This window comes from Molossus molossus, unplaced genomic scaffold, assembly GCF_014108415.1.
Source record: "Molossus molossus isolate mMolMol1 unplaced genomic scaffold, mMolMol1.p scaffold_m16_p_11, whole genome shotgun sequence".
NCBI lineage: Eukaryota > Metazoa > Chordata > Mammalia > Chiroptera > Molossidae > Molossus > Molossus molossus.
This window is the reverse complement of record NW_023425346.1, coordinates 35,094,609-35,117,122: the sequence shown is the minus strand read 5'-3', so window position 1 is coordinate 35,117,122 and position 22,514 is coordinate 35,094,609. Positions and strand designations below refer to the sequence as shown.

The window sequence follows — 22,514 nt, the reverse complement described above, 5'->3', positions numbered from 1 at the left end:
TATATAATGTCACAATCTGTTTGCTATAAAAATAATAGCTGCTGTATACTACAAACTGTTATAATCAAGAATGAGTGAAAAATTAATTTTTTTAAATGTCATGATTCTCTCTGCTTAGTGTTCAATTGGACAAATAAAATATTCACTTGATTTATTAGTAAATACTACATTAACTAATATTTCTTTTTAAACTTAAAAAATCAGAATTAATTCTGGCTATCTTTCTTTTGTATTTTAATTTTCAAACTAGCTATTGAATTGTCGTTGCAAGAACAGAAGCAGCAGCACACAGAAACAAAATCCTTATATCCATCTGCAGAAGTTCAGTTAAATAATAAAGTTGCAAGGAAAGTGAGAGCTTTATATGATTTTGAAGCCGTTGAGGACAATGAACTCACCTTTAAACATGGTGAAATTCTTATTGTTTTGGATGACAGGTATGTTTTAAGTCTTTATTTCTGGAATTTTTTTTTTTTTTTTTTAACCCTCACCCGAGGACATTTTTCCATTTTTTGTTCAAGTAGAGTGGGAGGGAGGGAGAGGAACAGAGAGAGAGAGAGAGAGAAACATCGACGTGAAAGGAACACATCGAGTGGCTGCCACCCGCACAACCCAACCAGGGCCGGGGACAAACTGCAACCGAGGTACATGCCCTTAGCGGGAACCGAACCCGGGTCTCTCAGGACCGCAGGCCGACGCTCTAACCGCTGAGCCAAACCGGCCAGGGCTATTTCTGGAATATTTTGAAGTTAAGGATCATGTCCTTACTTGAGAACCTGGATACCCACCCCTTTGACTTTGGTGTATCATAGGACCTGTTCATATTTTAATTGTTTTTCCTAAAGTAAAACTAACAAAAATTAGACTAGGTAATACAATTTTCTTGTTGTTTTGTTAAATTTGGTTTTACTTTATATCTTGGATAAAAGGTGTATTAAATGATATTGTTGATTGTTACTGTTGGGAAACATAAATATTCATTCATCTGAATACATTTACATTGGGAATTTTGTATACCAAATTACTAGCAAATAAATTTTAGGAAGACATGCCACCTTTGGTCAAAGCCTGAAAGCTATGCTCAGCTCCTCCCTAATTTTTTTTTTTTTTTTTTTTTTAATCCTCATCCGAGGACATTTTTCGATTTTTTGTACAGACAGAGTGGGAGGGAGAGAGAGGAAGAGAGAGAGAGGGAAACATCGATGTGAAAGGGACACATCGAGTGGCTGCCACACGCATGACCGACCAGGGCCGGGGACAAACTGCAACCGAGGTACATGCCCTTAGCGGGAACCGAACCCGGGTCTCTCTGGACCGCAGGTGGACGCTCTAACTGCTGAGCCAAAGCGACCAGGGCCCCTCCCTAATTCTTGTTACTCACTTCTCCCTCACACCTTCTCTATCATTTAAAGTTGTAATAAAAACTAGATCTATCTATATTGGGCCTAATTCTAAGTAGTTAGTGAGATTTAACAAGAGCGAGACCTAGCAGCTTGTTGCTATGAACAGAGATTGCAAATGAATTTGGTGTCTATAGTAAATAGCCTAGTTAAGGATATGTTAGTCTAGTGTATTTTTAAATGGATAAATACACAAAAAATGGTTTTACTATGCTGCAGTAAATATTGAGAAACTGTTATTAATAGGCTCTGTTTATAATAAAAAAATGAGGACACAGTCTGTCTTCTAAAACCTAGAATAAAGTAAGAGAGTTAAAAGTACTATACAGGTACTTGTATGGAATGCAGAATGTAAATGCCATAAAAAAGATAATGTTGAGGCCCAGAATTGAGCAGATTTGCATGTGGTGCAAGCATCAGGGAAAGAAAATTTACCCAGGGTCCATTGCAGGTGAACTTGGATTGATTTTGTCAGGACAGGAAAACATTTGCAATAACTGAGAATAGGAAAACAAAGATCTTTTAGGCAGTCAGGATAACACTTATGTTCACAGAAATATTTTCCTTTTTTAAAAATAACCATTTGGAATGGAACACATGATCCTTGAAGGAGAGTAAATAGATATGAAGGTGAACAGATAGTGTGGGCTCTGAACATTGACAGTGTGAAGAGTCAAGCTTCTGAGTTTCGTTTTAGTTAGAGTATTTACAAAATAACTTAGGTTTACACTTCTGATACTCTTCTACAACTGTAAAATTAATGACATTTATAACATAAACATCTACAAGGAAGTAGTTTTTGCTCTGACATTCAAATTTTGAGCATTACTTTTATGTAATAAGAAAATTTTCTAAAATTGCTGCTCACAAGGTACATAAAGTACTGATCAGTGGCACAGGTACTTCCTTGCTATCTCCAGCACATCGGGATTACCTTGTGCGGTGATAACTGAATCTCTGAGTTTTCCTTGTGTAACTGTGAATCCTTATATATTCTATCCCTTGACGTCATGTGGTGTTTGTGCAGCATTATATTCTTACTATTAGTCTACAGGCTAGCACTGAGTAAAAGGTTATGTCATTGTGCTGCAGTGTTATTTTCACTGATGTCTTATTAAAGCACAAATTCATTAATTAACTTAGACTCATACAAAACTATTTTCAGTTGAGATTTACCACTGTAAAAAAGAACTTTTTTCTTTCTAACTGCTAAGCTAATTCAACATGAGTTTGATGGAATGTGTAAGTTGATTGCCCTCATTTTGAAGGTAGGATACTCCAGTCTTAAAATTGCCATAGACATGCTCATTAATATGTATAGGTTAAATGTTGTCATTCAGGGTGATTGATTATCACTGCCTGAGTTTTTTGTTGTTAATCTTCAGCCAAGGATATTTTTCCATTGATTTTTCAGACATGAGAGAGAGACATCAATTGGTTGCCTCCCGTAGGACCTGACTGGGGCTGGGATTCTAACCTGCAACTGAGGTTGTGCTCTTGACTGGGAATGGAACCTGCAACCCTTCAGGCTGAGGGCAGATACTCGAACCACTGAGCTAGACCGGCCAGGGCATCACTGCAAGATTGGTTACTAAAGTTAAGTGGCCATCTTAGGTTAAAAGGAAGTCATCTAGGCCCAGCTGGTGTGGCTCAGTGGATTGAGCATTGTCCCATGGACTGAGAGGTCCCGATTCAATTCCTGGTCAGGGCACATGCCCAGGTTGTGAGCTTGATCCCCAGTGGGGAGTGTGTGGAGGCAGCCCATCAATGTTTCTCTCTCATATCGATGTTTCTATCTCTCTCTCTTCCTCTCTCTCTAACAATATCAATAAAAACATATTTTAACAAAATAAAGAGGTCATCTAGATGATCCAGAGTATGACTATATTTATTGTATTTCTATTGCTATGGAAATGAAAGTATAAAATTAAAAATGTCACATGTAGAACTTGAAAAAGTACCTTGAAAATACAGCATTCTTGGACTTCAGTGTAAGAAACATGGAGCTAATAGAAAGGTACACATTTCTTATTAACAGTATACCAAAAAGCTTTTGCTTTCTCCATTTTTAGCTTCATCTCACCACTCCTTGTTTGTTCTGTACATACCATTTCAAATAATTAAGTAGAATTCTTGCAGTTCCAAAAATGCCATGTTGTGATTAGACTTTTGTGGCAATGTACATTTGGTTCTCTCCGCCTGGAAAGCCCTGTCAAAAGAAGCAAACACATTTAGAAAAGAAAAGGAACTTGACTTGCAAGGAAGGTTTACAAGGGAGTCTAGGCTTTAGAAGGACTGGTTCCCCAAATTAAAAAATAGGTAATTTTAAGAAAACACCCCCACAAGATTACCAAGTTTCCAGATTTATTATTTGTATGTTTGTGGTAGAAATAGCACTTTCCTCACATGATTATCATATCCATAAAGGGCATCACTTACCTCCAGCCATTGTCATTTGTAAAAGCCAGCAAATAAGTTGTTTTACTTAAGGAGTCAGTAGCTTAAAGGAGAGGTTAGGTTTTCTTTTTTATTGAGACCTAAAATGAGACAAGATGACTTTGTTTTTTGCTTACCTTAGTGTGCAAAGTATTTTATTTCTTTGTACTTTTATTTTCTTGCTTATTTATAATGGAGAAAGGCATTTTTTTCCAGAGCCCTCATTTCCTTTTTCCTCCTGGTGAGTGCCTACTTAACCTTCAAAACCTGTCAAATGTTATATCCTCTGAGAAGCCTTTAAACTCTTCTCTGCCTTCATCTGTAAGTTAGGAGTTCCATCTTGGTGCTGGGATGGCTTCCTGAATAAAAGTGATAGCATTTCTCATACCATATTGTGATTACTTCTTCACATACGTCTCTCCTGCTAGATGAGTTGATTCTGAAGAAGGTCAGCACTTCCCTGGGTGGGAGGAAGGGGGAAGGAGAAAACAAACCTCAGAAGGTAACACAAGGTGACATGTTCTTAGTTGGTAGGGGAGGGTTGAAAAATACTGTACTAGATTTTAAATTTTTTCAGGGCAGAAAATGTTTCTTCTTTCTTTCTTAATTACCTTTATAACTTTAGTGTATATCCCAATGTCACTACCCCTTCCTTGGTGGGCTTTCCTAAATGTTGGCTGAATAATCAGTTTATTGAAGGTAAAGTTTGTCTTTTACACTTGCATCATTTTTCACTCAGCTGTGACTTACTCTCTTAACATAAAAATCTGGAAATATGAATGCTGCAATAAAATTTTTCTTAATTATCAAATGGTTTATGTAAAACTACAGTGCTGCCCTGGCCAGTTTGGCTCAGCGGTTAGAGCGTCGGCCTGCGGTCCAAAGAGACCCGGGTTCGGTTCCCACTAAGGGCACGTACTTTGGTTGCAGTTTGTCCCTGGCCCTGTTTGGTTGTGCGGGTGGCAGCCACTTGATGTGTCCCTTCACGTCGATGTTTCTCTCTCTCTCCCCCTTCCTCTCTCTCCCTCCCACTTTATCTGTACAAAAAATGGAAAAATATCCTCGGGTGAGGATTAAAAAAAAAACAAAAACAAAACTACAGTGCCAAATTACCTTAATTTAGGAATTTTAAAATTGAACAATATTGTGTACCATTAAACAGATCACCTTGCCAGTGGAGAGAATACAGAGCTGGATTAGGGCTGGGAAGGAGTCATCATGCTTCGACATGGCAATTGTTTGTCTTGCCTACTTTTATACTTCATCAAGGAGATTGCAGCAGTGGTTCGGAGGCTACATAAAACACTGTTGACAGGTGCAAGTAAAATCTATGCATCAGCTACACAGGTTTGGGTTCTCTGGTTTTATGTAAAATTCCTCCAAGTTCAGCTTTCCTTTTTAAAATGGAAAGTTCTATTTAAGAAAGTAAGTGAGAATAAGAGGGAGAATTTTCCATCCGTATATGGATATCAGCAGATATGATACCTCAGAACTGTCAGTATGTCAGCTATTTTCTGATGTTAAGAATGTGGGTGATATACAATTCTTTTGTTTCTTTGTGGTACTTTTTTATTTATTTTTTACATAGAAGCTAATATTTATTAAAATCAAAGCACCAGTACACCCCCTAAAATTAAACAAAGACGTTGTCTCACATGTCATTCACAATAAGCAAAACCTTCATGGAGAAAGAAATCTGTGATCTGATTGGCTAGCATTATTTCCACTCAGGAACATGAGCCACCAGCATGTGAATTATGAGTTAGTAAATTCTCTTTGTTGTACTTTTTAAATGAAATAATGTTTCAGAACCATGTAAATTAATTGTATCCTTAAGTTTCATCTTTTAGAATGCCTGCTCAATAAGTTAAATTTTTGGAAAGGAATAGATAAACTTAACCATTATTTTCAGATTTTATGATTGTCCATATAGAAGGTCCAAGAGACTCAGTGGACAAACTATTAAAACTGGTAAGAGTTCATCAAGGTTGTTGGATACAAGTTCAACATATAAAATCAGTGTTATGCTTTACTGTAATCACAACTATTAGAAAATGTAATAGAAAAAAATTCTATTCTCAATAGTAACAAAAATGATAAATGTTCTAGGAATAAATAAACCTAATAAGGATTTATAAGGCCTTTAGGGAGACAATTATATAAAATTTTGAAACGTGAGAAGTATAAATACATGACATATTTATATGAATATAAATGAAGGGAGATACTGGGTTCATGGTGAATAAACCTTAATATTTTAGATTTTCTCCATATGAATGCATAAATTCAGTGCATTTTCAATTAAAATCTCAATAGAACTTTTTTTTTTAATATCCTTACCCAAGGACATTTTTTGCATTCATCTTCGGATAGAGCAGGAGAGAGAGAGAGGGGAGGAGAGAGAGAGAAACATCGATGTGAGAGAGACACATCGACTGGTTGCCACCCACACAACCCCAACCGGGGCCGGGGACAAGCTGCAACCAAGGTACATGCCCTTAGCGGTAACTGAACCCAGGACTCTCCGGTCCACGGGCTGATGCTCTAACTGCTGAGCCAAACCGGCCAGGGCCATTTTAATAATGTAGAAATGTGAAGGTGTCTAATGACAGAGAAGGCTCTTTCCCTGCCAGTTATCAAGGCATATTAATAAGCTGTTGTAAATAAATATATAGACTATTACAACAGTGGAATCCAGTATTAGGCTCATGAACAGATAGCAGCTTGCTGTTTGAAAGATATCATAAATCTTTTTTTAAAGATACAGCATTCAGTAAATTTTTCTGGGTTGAATGGCTCTTTCTATGATGCAAATAAAATTTGATTCAGCTTCACACAGTATATAAAATTTCATTCCAGATGAATTAAAGACCTAAACATGGGAGAGGGATAAAAGAGAAAACTAAAACTATTAAATATAAGTATATAGAAGAGATTTAGGAATTCAAGGATAAAGAGTTCTTTAAAATATAAGCCATAGCCCTGTCCGGTTTGGCTCAGTGGTTAGAGCGTCAGCCTGCGGTCCAGAGAGACCCGGGTTTGGTTCCCACTAAGGGCACGTACCTAGGTTGCAGCTTGTCCCCAGCCCTGGTTGGTCATACGGGTGGCAGCCACTCGATGTGTCCCTTTCACATCAATGTTTCTCTCTCTCTCTCTCCCCCCCCCTCTCCCCCCCCCTCTCTCCCTCCCACTCTACCTGAACAAAAAATGGAAAAGTGTCCCTGGATGAGGATAAAAAAAATACACACACACACACACACACACACACACACACAGTGATACCTCTCCAGGAGGACGGTCGAGAACCAAATTGTTCGAGAACCGAAGCAATGAAACCCAATAGGAAATAATGGAAACTGGATTAATTCGTTCCAAGCCCCAGAAAATGCCTATTTACTGGCCTAATTTGTATATAATATGTAGAAAAACATAAGTCTCAACAAGAAATAAAAGTGTACAGTATGTCTAAGGGTTAAATTCAGTGTAAAGCGTGACTCTCTCCACAAAGCGTGACTCTCTCTCTGCACTCACACTGATGACGCAGCAAGGCGCGCTGGGCCGAATGAACGCCATTCGGCTCAACTCGGCTCATCTCGGAAGTTCGAGTTCCAAATATTTGTTCGGATTCCGAGACAAAAGTTTCTCGAATCTCCTGGTCGAATACTGATTTGGTCGAAAACCGAGGCGTTCGAGAACCGAGGTATCACTGTATATGCCATAAAAAATTGTTAAAATTTGGTAACATGGAACAAAAAACACTGTGGAATAAAACGATAAATATGTGTTGAAAAACAAGTGACAGTTTGAGAGAAGGTATTTTCATAATGAACTTTAGACAAACAATTGTTATCCAGAATACGGAAAAAAACCCTTACAGATTCATGAACAAGACAAAAGACCTAGTGGGGAAAATAATGGACAGAAGACCTGAACAAGCAGTTTATAGATGAGACAATCTGAAAGGCCAGCAGACACACGTGGGAACGCAGGAAGTGCAAATGAGCACAGCAGATATGATTTCTGTTCCGAATGATATCAAGTGTTGCTTGGACAGTTAACATGTATGAGGGGAAATGACATTCTCATGCTGCTCAGGGAAAGAGGATGGTGAATTGCCGTAACCCCTTTAGGAAATGTGTGGTAATATCTAGTAAAATGGGAAATGCTTGTATTCTGTGGTTCACCTGGTCCATGTGTGTGCATAAGCCTAGAGCAGCAGTTCTCAACCTGTGGGTCGTGACCTTTTTGTGGGTCGAACAACCCTTTCACAGGAGTCACCTAAGACCATCGGAAAACACATATTTCCAATGGCGATTCATAACAGTAGCAAAATTACAGTTATGAAGTAGAAATGAAAGTAATTTTATGGTTGGGGGTCACCACAACTTGAGGAACTGTATTAAGGGGTCACGGCATTAGGAAGGTTGAGAGCCACTGGCCTACAGGATTGTTGCATGTGTGCCCCAGAATCTAGAGTGATCATTACCCTAATCTTTATAATGATGAAAGAATGGAAATTCCTAAATGTCCTTCTATATGGGAATGGATAAATCAAATATGCCATAATTGTGTGATAGGACTTTGATTTAAAAAGGATAAACATTGAATAAAAAAATCTGAAAGAATTAACATAAAATTAAAAGGTCTGTAATGAATAACATCTATATCTATAGAGTTGACTTAAAGATATTTTTAAACTAATAAAAAATACACTGGCAGGAAGGCAACCTACCGGCTTTGTGGTGGTGGTGTAGTGGGAGAGATGTGAGGTTGTTGATAAAGGAGACTGTAGTGTTATCTATAATTTTTTTTATTTTAAAAGCCTAGAATTAAATGTGAACAATTGCTCATTAGTTCTAAATGTAAGTATGGGAGGATTTGTTTTATTTGTGCTTTTCTATATCTTTTACTAAATCTAAGAACTACTTTTAATATAGTTGGATATGAACCAGTAGTTTTCAAAGTAGGCTAAATTTAATTTTATTATAATTCATCTTGACACAAATACACTATAATGTATAGGAAACAAATAACATTTTTGAATTGTATTTTCAGTGACGCCAACTGGTGGAAAGGAGAAAATCACAGAGGAATAGGACTCTTTCCATCTAATTTTGTAACAACTAATTTAAACATGGAGTCTGAGGCAGGTAAGTTAAATCTCAGGGAAGGTTAAGATTATTCAAGTTTTTTGCACTTGAATTTTTTGGTTTACTTTTGAATAAAAAGTAAATTGGCATTTAACTCTTGTTTTAAAACACTTATAGGCAATACAGTTTAACCTACATCTTTCCAAATTAAGGGGTTAATTTATCCAGGTCAATTATAAGAATTATTTCCTTATCATGATATATTTTGTTGTTGTTCTTGTTAACACATTTTTGACCGCTCACGAGTTAACTCGTGTTTTCCTGCCCAAACATTGCAGACCACGCACGAGTTAACTCGGGTTTGCACTTGCATTAGCTATTTCAGTTTTTGAACCTCAGGGTAATATAGGATTATTGTATCTGTGACTCTTCGCCCTTAGCGTCAAAGTTTGAAAAACAGCACACCGTTCTATATGCTTGAAGTAGCTAGGGAATGGGTATTTGCTGGTTCAAATGAGTGCAGCTCAGAACCTAACATGCAGTTTGCCCAAAAACGTGCGGTCGGTCCCTGGTGTATGTCTTAGAGATTTCTATGCGGTACACAGTGTGTTAATCCTCACCCAAGTATATTTTTTCATTGATTTTTGGAGAGAGTTACCATACATAGTGACATATAATGCATAAAATAATCTGTGACCATGTAACTATTTAAAGCAACCTAATTATTGGTTTAAGAGGCAGTTTGTGCCTGTTCAATACAAAGAAGACTGGTTTTACTCATCACTGAACCACAGTATACCAAAGGAGGGGCAGTGCAGCTAGGTGCTGGTGGACAAGTGCCAAGCGTGATTACAGAGGTTAGGAGAGATTTTTCCCTGCCTTGTTTTGATCCTAGGCCACTCCAGATAATAATAATAAAGTAATGTAATCAAGATAGTAGGTTCCCTCACTCAGATTCGTAGCCACAAACAGTTCCCCTCAGCTGCTGTCAACTTTACAGAGAAAGCTTCCATTTGTTATGCAGGCAGGGAGGTGAGGGGAACTGAGTGTAAAGAACAGCTAATAATAATACTAATGATGGTAGTGATCAGAAAGAAAAGAGCTCAGTGGCGTTGAGCAGTCATGTATAGGCATTTTGCTAAGTCCTTTGCTTACACTATTTTATTTAATCCTCACACGTCTGTGAGATAGGTACTTTGTGTTACACCATTTTACAGATAAGGAATCTGAGGCTGAGGGTTTATGTGATAGAAGGTGATAGACCGTGATTCTAAAGTCAGACAGTCTGTCCTTATACTGACTCATTGCAGGACATGTCAGTGCTAAGCCTTTCCAGTTCTAAAGAATATAAATTGAAAGCTCTGTGCATTGTATATAACAGCGATTTTCAACCTTTTTCATCTTATGGCACACGTAAACTGATTGCTAAAATTCTCACGGTACACCGGTTGAAGATCATTGCTATAGAACATCCTCTTTGTATGGTGAAGTGATCCATTCAGTTAAAATGAAGTTGAGGGAGCCCTGGCTGGTTTGGCTCAGTGGTTGGAGCATTGGCCCATGAACCAAAGAGTTACGGGTTTGATTCCCGTTAAGGGCATGTACCTCGGTTACAGTTCAGTCTGAGGTCATGTGGGAGACAGCCAATTGATGTCTCTCTCTCACGTTGATGTCGTCCCCTCCCCCCCCATCTCAAGATAAATGGAAAAATTATCCTCAGGTAAAGATTTTTTTAAAAAATGAAGCTGAGGGAGGTGAATACTCATTTGAATGCCAAGTATTTTGCCACTATTTATACTTTTTATTTCTCTGGTCTGACTTTCTAAACTGGCATGAAATTGGAGACACCATTTTTAGTAACTTAATAGACCATGCTGAGGGTATCTGATACAGCAGTTTCCCCTTGGCATAGGCTGGAGAGATTGACCTGTAGTTTTAAAAGAAAAAGTATTCTGGGTTTTTAGTATATTTTCATGTTATGCCAAACTCTGCTCCTTAGGACATATTTGAAAGTTAGCCAGATATTTGATATAAATGGCTAACTGTGGGGACTTAAAGATTCTTTGGTTATATATAGAGTTTTATTATAATTTTACTTTTCTCAAAATTTACTTTATTAAAATATAATACATTATAGCAGTCTTTCATTTAATATTTAAATAGTATTGGGGTATATACATGTGTAAATTATTTTTCAACCTTCTCTACATGAAAAGTTTTTTTGTTGTGTGTTGCTTTGATTATTATTAAAATTAGGTTGTAGTCAAGTTTATTTTTGTTCATACAGGAAATACTTTTTTATAGCAAGAAAAGAGTATAGCCCTGGCCGGTTTGGCTCAGCGGTTAGAGCGTTGGCCTGCGGTCCGGAGAGACCCGGGTTTGGTTCCCGCTAAGGGCATGTACCTCGGTTGCAGTTTGTCCCCGGCCCTGGTTGGTCGTGCGGGTGGCAGCCACTCGATGTGTCCCTTTCACATCGATGTTTCCTTCTCTCTTTCTTCCTCTCTCTCCCTCCCACTGTGTCTGTACAAAAAATGAAAAAATGCCCTCGGATGAGGATTAAAAAAAAAAAAAGAAAAGAGTATAGAAGGAGCTCATAGATTTAACTGAAATTAGCTAACTAAATAAAACCCTACTCTCTTCTGTATTTATTCACTCTAGTGGTAATACTTGTTTTCCTGAAAATGCCTGTAATGACAGTTCCCATTAATATTGCTTGCTTGTTCTACTAGAATATAAGTGCCATCAGGGTAGATATTGTTGTCTGTTTTACTCACTGGTGTAGTTCCAGTGCCTAGAACAATGCCTGGCACATAGTAAGGGCAAAATAAATATTTGTATGTTGATTATGAGATTTGATGACTATACTATTTAAAGGGTTTTCTTTTTGCCTGGCCAGTATGGCTCAGCGAATTGAGCGTCATCCCATGGATTGAAAGGTTCCAGTTCAATTCCCAGTCGGGGCATATGCCCAAGTTGCGGGCTTGATCCCCAGTGGGGGGGTGTGTAGGAGGCAGCCGCTCTATGTTTCTCTTTCACATCAATGTTTCTATCTCTGTCCCTTCCTCTCTAAAAAAAATCAATAAAGACATTAAAAGAAAAAGGGGGGAGGTGTCCTTTTTTTTGCCCTGGCTGGTTTGGCTCTGTGGTTGGAGCATTAGCCTGCAGACTGAAGGGTCATGGGTTTGATTCCTAGTCATGGGCATGTACCTGGGTTGCAGGTTCGATGCCTGGCCCAGTTGGGGTCATGCAGGAGGCAACCAGTCAACGTGTCTCTCTCACATTGATGTTTCTCTCTCTTTTCCCCTCCCTCCCTTCTACTCTGTCTCAAAATCAATGAAAAAAATATCCTTGGTGAGGATTAACAAAAAAATAAAATAAGTAAATAAAGGGTTTCCTTTATTTTTCTACAGATAATTATTAGCAACTAAAATACCAAAGTAAATGTTGAAGAACTTAAAGTTTACTTTGTTTTCATAGCAGCTGTGGACAAATTGAATGTAATTGATGATGAGGAGGAAGAAATTAAGAAATCAGAGCCTGAGCCTGTTTATATAGATGAGGTAGAGTCCTTCTTTTGTTTAATACTTAAATTATCAAGACTTTTAAACTGTATTGTCCTTGAAAATACCTGGAAATAGTAATTTCTATATTTATTGAAATAAAAACTCTAATGAGTTTTTAAAGTATCCTGTTATTTTTTAGGGTAAGATGGATAGAGCCCTGCAGGTCCTCCAGAGCATAGATCCAGCCGATTCCAAGCCAGACTCCCAAGACCTCTTGGACTTAGAAGGTACTTAGTGAATATTCGGGATTACTTTAATGTCCTTTCATGCTTTAGTGGTTTTTAACATCTTAAATTTCTTCTGCTTTGTGTTTGCTGGTAGAGATTAGAAATCTCTGGTAGGAAGCAGAATAGTATAATTATATAGTAAACATATTACTTGGAAATAGTTATAAACCTGCCTATCCTGTAAGCCCACTAATGAAATTGGCTGAAAGATTTGCAGTCGTAAAAAGGACAGAATAAGAAATAACAGCCTGTTAAATTAATTGAGTCAAAATGTTAGAAATTCTTATTCCCGTTTTAATTCTCTCGTGTCATAATTTTAAAGTTCAGAGTTACACGTGATCTATGTTAACTTCATAATATAGTCATTTGATGCATACTGATGTCTTTTTAGTCCTCAAGAAATTTGACAGAACAAATGTTTTTATGCCTTTAAAATAATCCTTTGGGGAAAAAAATCTATGATAAATGGATAGATCTTCTTAAATCTTTTAACAGAAGAAAGTTTAGTAGTATGAATGTGGAATATCATGGTGTTTATTGTATCACTGTTTACATTTGGAAATACACGTTTAATTTTGAAATGGCTTAAATAACTGAAAAGTGTTAATATCTCATCTGTACATAATTACATATTTTATACACTGACTCAAATTCATTTTACTTAGCTAATAATAGTTTCCTAGGTATTTTTAAGATTTTGAGATTAACTCCAAATTTTAGTCTGTAAAACTAGTATTTTCAGAGAACACAGTGGAATTTCTATTTTTTTTACTCTGCCTTTGGTCACATGCTATTAATATTGGTGCTAAATAGTATTAAAATTAGGTTTTTATAGTTCTTTTGCTAGCAAAAACTTAATTCTCTTTGTATTATGCATGTTTTTGCATAGTGGTGCTCTGTTAAAAATTGTTGAAATTTTCTTAAACTGGTTTAAGTTTAAAGATTTTAAAATATTTTTGTATTTACAGATATCTGCCAACAGATGGGTCCAATTATAGATGAAAAACTTGAAGAGATTGATAGGTGAGATTCTTTGGGTGGGGAATAACAAGTACAGTTTTTTTAAGTTTACTTGTTTTTGGCAGAATTTTAAACTAGGGAGTTTTTATGAATCTGTTCAATCTATTTAAATTATTTCTCAGTTTCCCAAACTCTTACAAACTAATAGCAAAGGGATACTTTTTTTTTGGTAACAAATTTTTTTCATGGCGGTAGAGTACTGCATATATAGAAGCACGACCCTTGCTCTTACGGTGCCAGTCTTCATATTCTTACTTGGGCTGGAATTGAGGGATAATGAGTAGTGAAGAGTAAACTTGCCTAGAGCACAAAATGAGAACAGGGATCTTAGGCAAGCCTTGTCTCGCTGTGTGATGAGAATTAGAATTTGTTAAACTGTGAAATGAAATTTCCCTTTTATTTGTGAAGCTAAGTCCAATGAACATACCTTCTTTTCTCGTTTTCCTTCCTTGTATTTCTGTTTTGCTTTTGATTTCATTATCCCACCTAGTCTTCACTCTTCCTTAGAAATAGCAGCAGCACCGAAGGATAGACTATCAGAGTATTGAATTTTTTTGTTTGTTTGTTTTTTTTAATCCTCACCTGAGGACATTTTTCAATATTTTGTTCAGATAGAGTGGGAGGGAGAGAGAGAGAGAGAGAGAGAGAGAGAAAAACATCGACGTGAAGGGGACACATTGAGTGGTTGCCACCCACACGAGCCAACCAGGGCCGAGGACAAACTGCAACTGAGGTGTATGTGCCCTCAGCGGGAACCAAACCCGGGTCCCTCTGGACCGCAGGCCGAAGCTCTAACCGCTGAGCCAAACCGGCCAGGGCTATTTTCTTTTGGCCCCTTTTCCTTTCCTCAGAACTTTCTATCTGAAGTCAGAGGGAGAAGCCACATAGTGAATGGAAGACAAGGATAAGGCTTTAGTGTTTTATAGTCATCCCCTTTTAGGTTCTGTTTATTGAACTGCTATATAAAACAGCACAAGAATAGGAACTACTTTACTTATCTGTCTTTACCAGGGAAGGGTAGTAGCAGCAAGATTTTTTTCTAGTCACTGAAGATTATAATCTTTGTTCCATTGGGCATTTTTAATAAATTCTTTGTGTTTTCTATAGAAATAAAAAATAAACTCCTGTTGCACTTAATGAAATTATGGTGGTGGTTTCATCACATTTTATTGTTCTTTGGAGAAAGCATTAACCTATCCACTCATCATCAGCAACTTTGGTTTCAATGCAGGGATGTTAATGGTCAATGAATGATCAAACTGGAAAAGAAGCCTGTGGTTGTTAGCCACACTTTCATTAGCATGGTCACTAATTTCTGAAGCTTCCTGTGTGGTTTACAACTGATATTTCTGAAAATAGAGTTTGACCTGCCTCATACAGTCACACATTGAAGAGAGGAAACAACATGTTTTTCTGTTTGTTGGTTTTAGATACAACATTCTAAAAATGCAGGGATGGGGAATGTCTGGCCCACGGGCCATATAAGGCCTGTGAAATCAATACCAACTAACATCCCACGCCTCACCAAATTAGTCTGACCAAATATAGCAAGTTAATTTTATTTTTCTTTATTGATTTTAGGGAGTGGAAGGGAGAGAGAGAGAAAAACATCACTGAGAAAGAACATCGATTGGCCGCCTCCTGCATGCCCCCCACTGGGGATTTGGCCCACAACCTGAGCACATGCTCTGAATGGGAATCGAGCCGGCGACCTCTTGGTGCATGGGTTGACGCTCAACCACTGAGCCACAGCAGCTGGGCAGCAGGCTAATTTTTAAGTTGATAATTTTGTATGGCCCATGAATGATGTTATAAATATCCAAATGGCCCTTGGCAGAAAAAAGATTCCCCACCCCTGCTAGAGGAAAGGTGACAAGTAGTGATAGATCTCCGTCCAGGTCATTTATTTGATAGCCCTGTGTCTGGTTCCAAGCCTCTTCCTCTGTCTTTTGAGCCTCTTATGTACATGTGAAAAAGAGCTGCATTTAATAAACAGGCTTGTTGGATGCCATAGGCCAGATAAAGTGGCCATTTAACATCTAAGAACTTGTCAGTTGCAAAGGGAGTTCTTTATTACTCCGAGAGGAACAGACAGAAGTGTACCAAGTCAGGATTTGCTCTGTAGTTCCTTGGGCAAATTTGAAAATACTCATATTGGATTTGTTTTTACACAATAAGGTATCTCATTTCATTCACTTTCTCAAAAGAAATCAACAAGGAAGAGTAGTAGAGACTAGTTTATATAGACATTTTCAAGGATAATTATTAAAATTTGTTTCAACTGATCCTTTCATAAATATAAGCAAATGAAAATATGTGTGATTTTGTTTATGAATGTGTTTTTATTTCGGTCATATATTTCTTAGCAGCCTCTGGACCTTGCCTGAGTACTTTGTTCTACTGAGATTTTTAATTAGGCCTGGACTCTTCCTAAATTGAGAAAATTTTCTTCTTTGTAATTGCATTTCCAACAGAAATCTATAACATGGACCATAATTCTCCTAGTACCAAAATTATTAATTGATTGCATTTTGTGAGGTGTGGAAAGGACTTTCCCTAATTTTATGAAGTCATATTAGCTAGTTATTATAAGAATTAAATGATTCCTCCTCCTCTTTTCCCTTTGTGAAGATTCTTTCATTGTACAGGGTAGGACAAACGTAGGTTTACAGTTGTGAGTACGCGGAACAGTTTATTCTTGTATTACTTATTATTATATTATTTTCCATATGAGCAACTGTAACTGCTTGGTCCACCCTGTATATAAAGAACCATTTAAAATATGAATAGAAAATGTGTGGAAATTAAAAAATAATTTGTGTTGCTAAATACATGCTTTAAAGAATATTAAAGTGCTTGTCTTCTATTTAGGAAGCATTCAGAATTGTCTGAATTAAATGTAAAGGTCTTGGAAGCTCTGGAACTATATAACAAATTGGTGAATGAAGCACCAGTGTATTCGGTGTATTCAAAGGTCCATCCCCCAGCACATTACCCACCTTCATCAGCTGGGCTTCCAGTGCAGGTGAGCATGTTTTTTGAGAACATTTTTCAAAATTAAAAAAAATTTTTTTTAATTAAAAAATATTAAAGCATAGTATTAAAATTCCTATGGTTCATGAGCAAAATTATAAAACTCATTTTTGATAGAAAAATATTGGCTAAGCAATTAGTGCTCACTAGGACAAATTAGATATTGATATTTCACACAGTTCATTTCTACCATAATAAAGAGACCACAAAATACATGAGGGGTACTTCTGGTTCTTCTTATGCTTTGTAAATGTAAAGCATACATCTTTTTTATCCTCACCCGAGAACATTTTTTTTTTGCATTTATGTTCAGATAGAGTGGGAGGGAGAGATGAAGGAAGAGAGAGAGAAACATCGATGTGAGAGAGAGACATTGACTGGTTGCCACCCACATGACTCCGACCGGGGCCAGGGTCAAACTGCAACCGAGGTATTAACCAAACCCAGGACTCTCTGGTCCGTGGCCGACACTCTGTAACTGCTGAGCCAAACTGGCCAGGACTATTTTAAGCAAATATAAATCCTTTTTGTAAGTACAGACTATAAATCCTTTGCTTTAGGACACTGTGTGACATATCAGAAGTCTCCTCAGGAGGTTCTGATGATATTCTTTTTGCACAACAAGCAAGATTTAACATTTCTGTCAAGATTTCTTTGACTTGCATGATTATTAAAAGGCTTAATGAACTTCTTTTGTTCTCAGATCATGTTTTATGTTTTCGTTTCTTAGATGCATGACTTAAATTGTTAAAAATTCATGTGTGATGAGGATATGGGGCAGGCCTGTTGATGCAGGTTCAGTAAGCTATTTATTCATGGACAGCATCCCTCCCAGAACTTGACACCTTACCTGTGCTTCCTAGCTGATGTGAATGCTTGTCAGTTTCCAGTATTCTGAAGCCATTTTCAAGTTTCAGCCAGTTAGCGATTGAATTCAGAATGAGCTCTGATGAACAAAATTCATGTTAATTTATGAAAACTGGTATGAAAAGAAGTGTGTGAAGGAGATACCAAAAAGAGAATATAGAATGTGGGTGCATAATCTAGGTGACTTGACATAATTGTTAAGTAGAAAAAGAATGGTTACTATAGTAACTGTCACGTCAGACAAGATGCATTTATCAAATATGCCATGCCCTGAACTTTTGAAAGTGATGAAAGAGTCATTACAATGGGGGTTGAAAGGATTTCTGGGTGCAAAAGACATCTGGCGTGTATTCAATATTGCTTCTGTTTTCAAAGAGTTATTTGATGCTGCTGTGAAAATTGAACAAAATGGAAATGTCTGTACCATTGTATATTAGAACTATATATTATATTTGCTTTTTATATGTCTAAAGGGTTGTCATTCTTATGTCAGGTTTTGGTGTTGCATACTATTTACAATATGCACAACTCATTTATTTAAAAAGTTAGCTTTCTATCACTTTGATTCCTCACTTCTATCAATACTATTCATAACAGTATTTGAAATATTCAAAGTTCCTATTCTAATTTGAAAAAAAGTTTTTGTACTAGAAAAACTTGGAGTAACACACCATTAGTTGTGTCTGTGAAGCCACCAGAAACCCTGACTGCAGAAGAGGTCCATTCGCAGTCTCAGCCGGTTGTCAGTGAGTTGTTCCGTGTCTGCTGAGGAAGTGATAGGATTGCACTTGGCATTTCTAGCATTCTGAGTTTTCATGTCAATGGTTTTTGCTTTAAAAATAGCTTACTTTAAAACTGATGTAATGGTAGTTACAATATATTTATTAAACGTGCATTGTTTTGAATACTGTATTTAGTAGACATATGGTAGATCCTATCCTTAAGGAGCTGTTACCCTGACAGTTAAGTAGAGCACATATAAATATCCAAAGAGACTTAGACCATTTTACTATTTCCTAAAGATACAGCTTCTCCTTAGCCCACAAAATTATTTTTTACTTTCGTCCTGTCTGTCCTTAAGGCAGGAAGTAAAAGATACATTGCAGGAAGGACCTGCACCCTGCCCTGATGCCGTTATTCTTCAACATATTCTCCCAAGTGTCATTCTTAGGAGTTGAATTAAGTCATCCTGGAATGAAGGTGAAGGTCATCTTTCTGATGGCAGCCCTTCATGAGAGTATTTAATTTTCTGTGGCTCTACAGCAAGATGCATCACCGAGTAATAGGCAACCTGGATGGATTCCAGTTGGCTAAATATACACCACCTCTTTTCCTTCCAAACCCTTGCAAAATACAAGAACCACCAAGTAAATAAGAAATGTCCATAGATTTGGCACTGTGATAAGAAGCGTTCCACTTTTTATACTAGGGTGAGTGGATTGGCAAAACCAGACTGCTCCCCAAAGACCTCTAACATTTTATTTCATTTAAGTCTTGTAAAGTTTTAAATATATTGTTAGGCAGTTGTTTGGGAGTTCAGTGAGTCAACTTTCTCTCTTTGGTTAATAGACATACCCAGTTCAAGTGCATGGTGGAAATTATATGGGTCAAAGCATTCACCAAGTTACTGTTGCCCAAAGCTACAGCCTAGGACCAGATCAGATTGGTCCACTGAGGTCTCTGCCTCCAAATGTGAACTCCTCAGTGACAACACAGTCTGCTCAAACTCCATATTTAAGGTAAGTTTTGGGAGCTGTGTTAATTTTGTAATTGTATACATTAAATGTTCATAGACTTCCAGAATGAGAATAAATAGACCCTTCTCTTTGTAATAATATTGCCATCTTTTACTATTGAGATGAAGTTCTAGAACTGCTTATTCATAATCCCATGAAGTCAGAATGGTGCTGCTCTTAGCTTTGCTACTCATGAGATGGTTGCCCATGGCTTATAGTCTGGGTCCCTGGAACAAAATGAAGCCAACCGTCCCTTCCAGGGACCAAGCCCATGATATACGTTAGCACAGATATACCATAGCATTGTGCTGTAATCAGCCTAGCAAAGTAGTCCCAGACATATTTATGTGTATGCACGTCTAAAAGTTAGAAAACTGTTGTTTTGACTCTTAAAAAGTGTGTTTGAGTTGTAGAATTTGTGTTCTCATTTTTATACTAACACTTCTGTTTTGAAAATCATATTTAAATCTTGTCTTCTATTTTACTTAACCACGCAAAATGTTTATTCAATATAGTCATGTGTAAATATCTAAGATTTCTTTTCACTCTTAAATTCCGTAAGTATAAATTTTAGCTATCTGGAAATTAAATAAACCTGTTCATATTGGTGTTCAGTTAAAATGTAAAATTTTGTTGCTTTGGTTAACCCTAAGAAGTACCAAGGAGAAATGAGTAGTGTGGACATTAATCCTCCTAGCCTGTAAGCAGTGTATTTAGTGTAATTAAAAATAATATATCATTTAAATGTATGTAACTATAGAAACAAACAGAAGTCCTCCAATTTGGTGTGGTTTTTCACTTAGTTCTTCTTTTTTTTTTTAAATAGTGTTAAGTAAACTATAGGTCAGGACTGTCTTGCAGGTAAGCGCAGGGTCCTGTGTGGAGTACACCGTCCTCCCAGCCTTCGTTCATTGTATGTGGGGATTTGGACGAGGCTGTCAGGGCAGTTTAGAAAGTGCCCTGCCAAAGGACAGTGTAGAGAAGATGTGAGGGGGAGGGTGGTCTCCTTCGTGCTGGATGAGAGATGGGGAAGGAAGAGCGTGGGCTGGCGTGGGCTGGAGCTGGGGTTTGTGCTCATTGAAACTGCCAAGGCTCCACTGGCAGAAACAGTCTGCATCTCCTGGAAAGATTTTCAATGACTTCAGGTTAAATGGGCCTTATAATCTTATATTTTTTACTTTTTGAGTACTTTCTAACCAGATATAAAAATTAACATTAACAGTGTTGGATAGGTGGAGTGAGTAAATCATAATTGGAATAGCAGAGGTAATAAACCTAAAAAGATAGAGAAGGCATTTTCACTTTCTCAGGATGATTGATCTCGACCATAACCTAGATAGTGCAAACAAAGTAAACATGGTTTTCTTTTTTAAATTTTGTTTGTAGCACCGGACAAGACACTGTTTCCAATCCGATGTATATGAACCAGAACTCTGGCCTGCAGTCAGCTGCCGGCACAGCTTACACACAGCAGCTGGGGGTGTCGGTGGATCTGTCCTACCAGAGCGCCGCGCCCAGCCTGCCGCCCCTGGCGGCCTTCCCGGCGCACGCAGTGGCGCCGCCGCAGACAAGTTACCACCAGCAGCCTCTCCTTTAGAAACACACCAAGCGTTTTCTTAAAGCCTTCTCGTGTGTATTATTCGACCGTTACGTTTCTAATCTGAAAATACTGAAGGAAAAAATGTTTTTTCTGAACTCAAAAGGACAAACCATGAATAAAGCACAAAAACTTATCTTACTCTACTAGGCCATAAAAGGGTTTTTTTCAGTCCAGTGTGCTTGAAGTCAAACTTTTGAACAGGCAGCTTCTAGTTGCTTCCATTAGTTTTGTCTTAACTTTGAATTTCTCTACACAAATCTGGACACCCAGTAAGTAGCCTTATGACACTAAACAGCATGAAATAGGACTTTAAATTTTATAAAGAAATCGTTTGCCCCTAAAGCGTCATGTTAATTGGGAGAGCATTGAAAACCTTTAAATATATTTTGTTTGCATATTTTTTTCAGTTTCCCACACACCATTATTTTAAAAGGTGAACATCTTACTGTGCAAGCATTTAGCTTGCCAACATACTTCCTTTTGGCTCCTTAAATTGCAGTTGTATTTGCAATACTGTCAGTTTTGCTCTCAGTGTTGTGTTGAGTAATAATTAGCATATAATTGCAGAAGAAGAGCAATTTGGAAGGAACAGAAATGTTTTCTGTTATTAGAAGTGAAGACCATGTAAATGCAGATGTGTGATAAGGCATTTAGCTAGGCCCCCAGTTGTGCCAGCAGTGGGCCACAGAACGCCCCAGAAAACATTTCCATTCCCTGGAGGACAGCATTTCTTTTCCTGCAAGCGTTCCTGGTATTTAGAATTACCACTGTTCAGACTTTTCCATGAGGGCCATTCTGTGATGAAGGTGGGGTTCGTTTGTTTTCCTCCACGCAGCAAGGCGAGCAGAGATCCTGCATCTCCTGCTCACCATGATGTGAATTTGAGCCATGAGACATTCCTCATAGTTGGGTGTGATGTATGCCAAGCATGGATGATAAGTGTGTTTTTATCGATATGTTGCTTTTTGGGGGGTTAATCCTCACCTGAGGATACTTTTTGCATTGACTTTTTATTATTTTTATTATTTTATTTTTTATCCTCACCCGAGGACATTTTTTTCAATATTTTGTTCAGATAGAGTAGGAGGAAGAGAGAGAGAAACATCGATGTGAAAGGGACACATTGGGTGGTTGCTACCCACACAACCCAATCAGAGCTGGGACAAACTGCAACCGAGGTACGTGCTATTAGCGGGAACCGAACCCAGGTCTCTCCAGACCGCAGGCCAATGCTCTAACCGCTGAGCCAAACCGGCCAGGGCTGCATTGACTTTTTAGAAAGAGTGGAAGGGAGGAGGTATGAAGAGAGAGCCACCCACACATCGATGTAAGAGAGACACATTGATTGGTTGCCTCTGGCAAGCACCCTACCCTGGCTAGGTATCGAACCTGCAACCCAGGTACATGCCCTTGAACGGAAATTGAACCTGTGACCCTTTGGTGCTAAGGCTGATGTTCTAACCATTGAGCACACTGACCAGGGGAATACGTTGCTGCTTTACACAGGTAGTTCGAGTACCATGCTATGTCAGGCTGTTGAAA

At 37.8% G+C, this 22,514-nt stretch overlaps 1 protein-coding gene across 2 annotated transcripts in view; it reads left to right on the top strand.

Moving 5' to 3' along the window:
- STAM2 (signal transducing adaptor molecule 2) overlaps positions 1-22,004 on the top strand; it is a 45,974-nt gene extending 23,970 nt beyond the window's left edge. Inside the window, exons 7-14 of one of the 2 annotated variants that reach the window (XM_036254493.1) lie at positions 251-437; positions 8,892-8,986; positions 12,404-12,486; positions 12,629-12,716; positions 13,685-13,739; positions 16,608-16,761; positions 19,206-19,375; positions 20,759-22,004. In XM_036254493.1, coding sequence (XP_036110386.1) covers positions 251-437; positions 8,892-8,986; positions 12,404-12,486; positions 12,629-12,716; positions 13,685-13,739; positions 16,608-16,761; positions 19,206-19,375; positions 20,759-20,969 — 1,043 coding nt within the window. In that variant the 3' untranslated portion in view covers positions 20,970-22,004. The remainder of the gene's footprint in view (positions 1-250; positions 438-8,891; positions 8,987-12,403; positions 12,487-12,628; positions 12,717-13,684; positions 13,740-16,607; positions 16,762-19,205; positions 19,376-20,758) is intronic. The other variant, XM_036254494.1, reaches the window with a different exon arrangement.
- Positions 22,005-22,514: the final 510 nt, after the last annotated feature.